Source organism: Limanda limanda, chromosome 12 (genome assembly GCF_963576545.1).
Source record: "Limanda limanda chromosome 12, fLimLim1.1, whole genome shotgun sequence".
NCBI classification, from domain to species: Eukaryota; Metazoa; Chordata; class Actinopteri; order Pleuronectiformes; family Pleuronectidae; genus Limanda; species Limanda limanda.
In genome coordinates, this window is record NC_083647.1 from 16,425,303 (window position 1) to 16,432,517 (window position 7,215).

General features: G+C 42.1%; 1 protein-coding gene across 1 annotated transcript; it reads left to right on the forward strand.

Moving 5' to 3' along the window:
• Positions 1–287: 287 nt before the first annotated feature.
• Positions 288–923, forward strand: LOC133015187 (uncharacterized). Its single transcript, XM_061082317.1, has one exon. It carries the CDS (start codon positions 288–290, stop codon positions 921–923), a length of 636 nt encoding a protein of 211 aa, XP_060938300.1.
• The last annotated feature ends 6,292 nt before the right edge of the window (positions 924–7,215 follow it).

The following is a 7,215-nucleotide window of genomic DNA, read 5'->3' on the forward strand; positions in this document are numbered from 1 at the left end:
ACAGAGGCGAAGCTGCCCAATCATCGGCTGACGTAGCCAGGATTTCATCAGCCAATGAGCTGTCAGCAGGCTCCTCCCCAGCACAACCACTCAGATGCAGAGACAGCACAAGCCTGCCTCAGATCTGTTATTAATGAATGGAGCAGTTGCCCGGCTGCATCACTGCACATCTTCGCTCCGTCTGCTCGGCTGCTCACCGCTCCGACACAGGAAGACAGACGGAAAACCCAGACGGCCGCAGCAGCAGCAGCAGCAGCAGCAGCAGCAGCAGGAGCTGAACACCGACCATGAAGCGACGACAAAGAAACACAGACTCCCACGATGAGGACACAACCGAGAACATGGCAGCAGCTATTAAAAACAAGGACCCACATCCAGATCTTCAACCGCCGGGTTCATCTTCTCCATCATCATCATCTTCTCCTCCTCTTCTCCCACTGGCCCTGCCACCGTCCACATCTGCCTCCGCTCTCCTGGCTCTGGCCTCTCCGGCCACCAGGCGCTCCATTTCCATGGGAGACTTCCGGAGGGTGGCAGGGGCTCTCCTAACCAGGTCCGACCCCCCGTCCACCTCAGCCACGGCCCCCTCGTCCAAGCACGTCACCCCCAGCTCCAGCATGGAGTTCGAGGCGGCTCGTCGGCGCCTCCTGGAGGTCGAGGAGCGCCAGCGGGTCATCAGAGAGATGGAGCGACGGCTGGAGGAGCTCAGGGAGGTGTTTGTGCGCTCGGAAGAGGAGGTGGTGGTTCACGGGGAGGTGGTGTCGCGGATATCCAGCGGGGCCCAGCAGGGGGAGCTGTTTGTGGCGGAGAACAGCCAGCGGCTGAAGAAAGGCCTGAGGTTCAAGAAGCATCGACCCACCATCGTCTTCTCCTCCATGCTTGGACTACGCACGTGCCTTCCCTGGCCTGTGAAGCTCAAATAGGACTTTCCACCTTTTTCAACTGTTGCTTTAGAAATGTGCTTTACATAAACAGGAGGACCGACTTCCATTCTTTAGAGATCACACATTGTCACGGCTGCTCTACAGTTTCCACCTTTCTGCTATTATATCCTGAGGCTGGTCCTCCAGGTCCTTAGAGTGCCTATCACAAATGCTAGTAAGGAGCTTCCTGTTCGGTGCGTTTCTAACCAACTTCAACCAGTGCTATGTGTACAGCATGTCATTTTTGCTTTTCTTGTTTACCACCAATACTTTGCTGCTTGCATTGACTTGATTATGAGGGATCGGACATTGATATAGAAACCATGGTGCATGGATGAGTCATGTCCAGGTGAGGTAACAGGAGCTTTGCCGTGCATCTCTGCAGCAACGGACAAAAGGCCAAGGAGGACGTCAACCGTCAAGAAATAGGGATGAGAACGAGGGAAGCATTAAAACAGAGGAGAAGGGTAGTGGGAGTGGACAAGAGATGAAGCTTTGGAAGGGATTGCTGCATTGTTATAAAACCAAGGACACAGGAAGGAGTTAGGAAAAGAAGAGAATGTAGTGTGTGCTTTAGAGGGCTCAGACGTTTTCATTAATCGTGCCTTGGCTTCTCTGCGACCACTCGTCCACCACCGGTCGCACACACCATTTTTTAGGCGCCATTGGAGAGCGAGAGAGGAGTTTACACTTGTACGATTCCACCTGTGGCCTCTTTTTATACCCAGTCACGTAGCAACCGCTCGTCTCTCGACCATAAATCCACTTCCACAAAACCTACCAACCGCTGCAGGATTTAGGATCTATACGTTTCTGCTATGTTTATTTAAATAAATTAGAATATTATGGCGGATATTTCTGATTCAAGCTTGTTGGACCTGATATTTTACTTTGGGTTGCACTTAAGTTTAGCCATGCATACATTAGCAAGGAGAGCTAACCATCACTGATTGTGTGTTGGTGTTGAATGTGACAATGGCAAGTGGTTGGCACCCCCGAACGTCACCAGTTTTGTAGTTTGCACGGAAACAGCTTCACCACTATTACGTCAATTTAATCCGTTTTTTTAGGCACAGTTTTGGAAGCTAGACAATACTTTATATTTTGTTGGGTCACTTTAATAGATCGGTTGATAATTGTGTTGCACTTGTTCACGCACAGACGTATCTTTGTCCCATATGCAGGGGATGACCTAATTTCTACTTATAGATCACTCTGTTTTTTTGGCCTAATTCTTCTTTTCCATCCTACCGTTCCTCTTGTGTTTGGATTAGGGGATGACTACGTATCTATTCCACCAATCCCTTCGCTTCAGCTTTGTGTGTGTGTGCGTGTGTGTGTGTGTGTAGAAAGCACAACCAGTACACCGGAGATATCTATTTTGGGCGTTCAAAGGTTATTGCACAGAGGCAGGCACTCAATCTTGGTGCAGCAATCTGAGAGCAATTTAGCATCCATCTTTATGTGTGTGCTACTTCCCAAAATCATGAAACAGGGATTTCTGCAGAGCATGAATCCCAGATTGTGCTTCTCTTCTTCTTCTTCTTCTTGTTCTTCTTGTTCTTCTGTGCGTTGTTTGTTCTTCTATATAAATGACCCCTGAAAGAACAAAGGCAGAAGGCTGTTTACAAGACAGGCGTATGCTCGGACTGTATAATAGCTCACTGTAGGTTTCTGTGCAATTATATATTCCAGTTTTAATTGCTCCCTGGATGGAAAGATGCCTGATGGGCATACGCTACTGCGTCATGTGAGACGCATTAGAGAATCATGTAAAACCGACAAGGGCAAATGAAGACAGTGATGTATTGCTCTAAGATCAGGCTGCTTGTGAGAATAAAAACTGAAAATATCTAAACAACATATTTAGTTGAGTAATGTACAGTAAGTTGATGCAAATCAATCAGAACAAGGCCAAAGTTTAGTTTGGGTTATTTTCTCATTTGACTATAAGGGCTTCAACGACTTATAGTTTTTTTTTTAAGCATATTTAAAGGGTTACTCAACCAATTTTTTAACAAAGATCTCAGTGATAATAATAATAAATACAAATAATCAAAGGTTATACAAGCTCAAGGACATTTTAAACCGTACCTCTGCAAAACTGGTCATTGGAGACACATGAATGAAATTCTAGTGCATCATGGGAAATATAGGTTGCTGTTGATCTGAAGCTTGACTTAAAAAAATGGACTTAAATATTCAGGGAATCTGTTGCTGGGTATCTCGCCCCTGAGTTCCCCCTTTAAGTGGTGCAGTGTTTCTGACGTTCAGATTTCTGATCGCCATGGTGACTTATTATTGAATGTTGACTCACTTTAAACATTCCACACATATACACGGCCAAGGGAACTACTGCTTTCTGTCTTTGTGCACATCTATACCAAACAATATTCAGCTGAGGTTTATAAAGCAAGTGAAAAATAAAAAGGTCTTTTAGTCCTTAAACATGTCTTCATAATCATAATGTATGTGTACAGCTAGAGCTACAACTGAATATACAGCTGGCCTATATATTGCTTTTTAATATGCCTTATCAAATGTCTGTCTACACTTAGAAAGGAACCAGTGATGAGGGTGATGGTAAAGAGGTGAACTCACTCATTATCTGGTCAGAAGAAGAAAAAATTAAAAGAAAGAAAAACAAACAAGTCATGCACTGTTGTGGCACTGCACCTTTTGTGTTTTTCTATGAATGAAAACTACGTTTCCCAAAGACCTCTGGGCCCACTTGCAGAAAGAATGTAATATGTTACTCAAGCGTTTCATTTTTTTTTCCTCAAGACTAAATATCCAACTGTTTTAACCTGGGGTTGATAAATGGAGTGGAATTTAACATAAGTTCCAAAGATCAGCGAGTAAACACTGACCAACCACATCAAAATCACCTTTCTAATATGTATTTATTCTTTTCTGAATGTTTGAATATTTTGTGTTTGTTTCTGTGATGTGTTTTGAATTTTACGCTCTGGTGAACTAAGCACAGAACTTTTAATGTTTCCTTAAATCAGGTGTTTCTTAGCTTTTATTCACACTATAATTGAAAAATGAAATTCTACTTCAGAATGAATGTAAACATTTCAAATAATTGTAAAAACAGGTTTGGAGTCAATTTACTTTCATTTCCAATTGTTAACTGAAACAGTTATTTGTGTAATTACTTAGCCTTAATGTAGAATCATTAATTTGACAATTAATGGTTATAGTAATCTTCAAATATATTTTAGAATAAACTGGATGGAAAGTAATTTGTCCCCAAACCTCCCTCATGTATCAGCATTGTTTCTGAAAAAGGCGTTTGCTTCCTGCGGTGAATGAATGTACATGAATGTAAGTTCTGCTGTTTACGTGTACATTTGCGACCACTTGTTTTATTCTCTTGACATTATCATTTACTTGAGCACAGAGCTACAATGTACAAGACTAGTAAATGTTTAAAGATAGATTTCATTTGCAGCATCATCAGGTTTTGTAAGAAGCTGAATTATTAGAATCAAAATGAATAAATGACTGAAATGTTGCAGAGAAGTGATTCTTTCCTCTAAACAGGCTGCAGACTCTCCTGCTGCAAATCGCTTGTATAAAATATTCATTTCTAAAGGTGGGATCTCTAAATATTACATCTTTTGCAGTCACGTGGGAGGCCTGGGAGCTGTTAGGTCACCTTGCAGCAGCACAGCGAGCGCCTGTTCAGCAGAAAACCGCTCTTTGACGTAAAGCAGGACGCCCCAGGCCGGAGAAGAACAGACTGTGACAGAGCTGCTTTGGTGCACATACATTAAACATGCATGATTTCTGCATTAAGTCATTGCTTGTCGATTAGAGCCCCTTTCCCTCGGTTGTTGATTCACTTAAGTGGATGTTAGATAACCCCTCGTTCACATTAAAAGGCCAGAATTACTGGAAATGTATATCCCACTTCCAAGTGCTCATTACTGCGAGCCAGGATTTGTGAAGTTGCATTAAGCCGATGGTTTTTGCTGCTGCTCTCTTAATGAAAGGGCTGCATCCACGTACTGTAGATGGCTTTAAAGTGGGCACATCTCAGTATATGGGGTATTAGAACATTTGAACATCCTCTTTTATTTCTAGAGATTACAGACTCTGATGCATATAAACTTATTCAAAGAAAGCTAATAATGGAACTGAGCCCCCCCAGGAAAGATAGAAACCTAGAGATTAGAGCCGGCTTTACTCTGCATTTCATGGATTAATATTATATTCCACTGCATGTATTAAATTATTTTTTAGTGTAGTGTTTGTGTATTAGTACATATAAAACAGATTAATGAATGAATACATTTACTACACTGTATGAGTAATAAACTTTCACAGAGTGCATACATCGTATTGTGTGCAATAGTACAGGCAGGCCGGCCTTATGGTAGAATACGTGTGTGTGGGGGGGGGCTACTGAGTGGACAGAGGAAAGTAAGCTGCGGCGGGCAGCATCATTATCCTGGCTGTTAGAGGTGGCCTGTTATGTAAGTGACAGGTTGGTATTTCATCATCCAGGCTTTGGGACGGGGGGTCAGGGCTAAGTAACATCGGGATGGAGGCGAAATGAGGCTGGACGGGTGGAGAGGTGCAGGGAAAACTGCCAAGAGAGAGATGGATGGATGGAGGGATGGAGACATTTTGGCTTTGGGAGGCAGAAAAGTGAGTTAGGAGGATGGCAGACAATGGCGGGGAGAAATTTAGTTGTATAGACAGATTATTTAGCCAGAAAACGTTGAAGTACATCGGTGGTCGCTTTCAGAAATGTCCTTCTCAAACTCGTATTTTTGGAATTTGATTGAAAATGTATTTTATTGTAGACCAAACTTGTGGAGGACAATTATCCACCAAGGGCCTACAACAGACCCCTTAAATGCAGTCAAGCTGCATGAAACTGCACACAAGCAGTTCCCTTAAAATGTCTAATTATTAACAAGATCCAGGTTATTTGGTAAAAAACAAAACAATGTCCTGTCTTGCTATGTCAAAGAAAGTGAAAAAAGATTTATGGGATCCCTTTGTTTAGATCTACCCCTAAAAGACTCCTTTCTTGGCCCATGTCCTGCCCTTTCACCAAGTTTCATGGAAATTCATCCCGATGTTTTGCCGTAAAAAAACAACAATTTAAAACATTATCTTCTGAAGATGCAGTTGTTGAACATCAGAGAGGGAGAATATTTACTGAGAGCATATTCCGTTGGTCGCTGCACAGCATTTTACAAGTATAAGTATATATTTAAAAGCCTCTAAGTATAGACTTACATTTTTCTAGACATGTGAACTTTTTCTGCTCATCTTACCTTTTACCGTTTAGTAACTAAACTAGTGTGGGTCTATGATTTCCAGGTATTAGATGCTAAAGTTCAATCATTCGATGGCAACAAAAACTGTACAACATTCAGCCAAGTGTGCTTTTCAACATATTGTGCTATAGTAGGTGCAGGAGGAAGTGATGGCCATTAAAGCCCTGGCATAGGAAGTGGGGCATGGACCCACACAAACTAAATAATTTAAACAATGTGTGGTTGCACTGCGCATAAAGAGCTCTGTACCTTTGGTCTGCATTAGCTTCCTGGCTTTTATCCAACCACACTACATTAGTCCACTGGACTCACACTTCTAAAGAATTAACTTTATCAGACATGTTGGAAATGTACTCACTAAAGTTGACTAATAATGTTTTCACCCCAGCAGCATTACACAAAACAACTGAACAGATTTTCATGAAAGTTGATGGAAGGATTGCAAAACGCCTCAGGAAAGAACACATTTAATTAAGTTTCAGATCAGGCTGCGGATGAAAGATTGTTTTTCACTTGAGCATCGTGAGATGAGGGTGTTTTGCAACTGATTTCCAGGAGAATAAGTAATTCATGGCTCTTGATGGAAAAGATAATATTTAAGGGGTCTGATGCTGGGTTGTCTTTAAGGGGACTGTCGGGCTCTGGTTAGTTATTTGATGCTTTAAAACCATGATTAAATGTCATGTATGTTGGAATCTTGAAACCCCAACACCACTCCACTATCACTAATGCACAAACTATGGCTACAAATGACATCAAAAACATGTATTTGGCTCTATAGTCGTACTGGAGAAGTTGTTATCATTTCATATTATATTGAAGTGTGAATGTGCTGTGTTACAAGCAGAGGTTTTTGAGTTTAGGGAACTAATATTTACAAGTGTGTGCAATACGGTGCAGATCCAAATAGAAGCAGGGATCTAGTGAACCTAAATGACCAGTCAGCTGAGACGTCTCTCTCATTATTGGTTTGCCTCATCATCAATACTGTG

Coding starts and splice junctions, on each gene's coding strand:
- LOC133015187 (XM_061082317.1), top strand. CDS start 288: ATGAAGCGACGACAAAGAAACACAGACTCCCACGATGAGGACACAACC.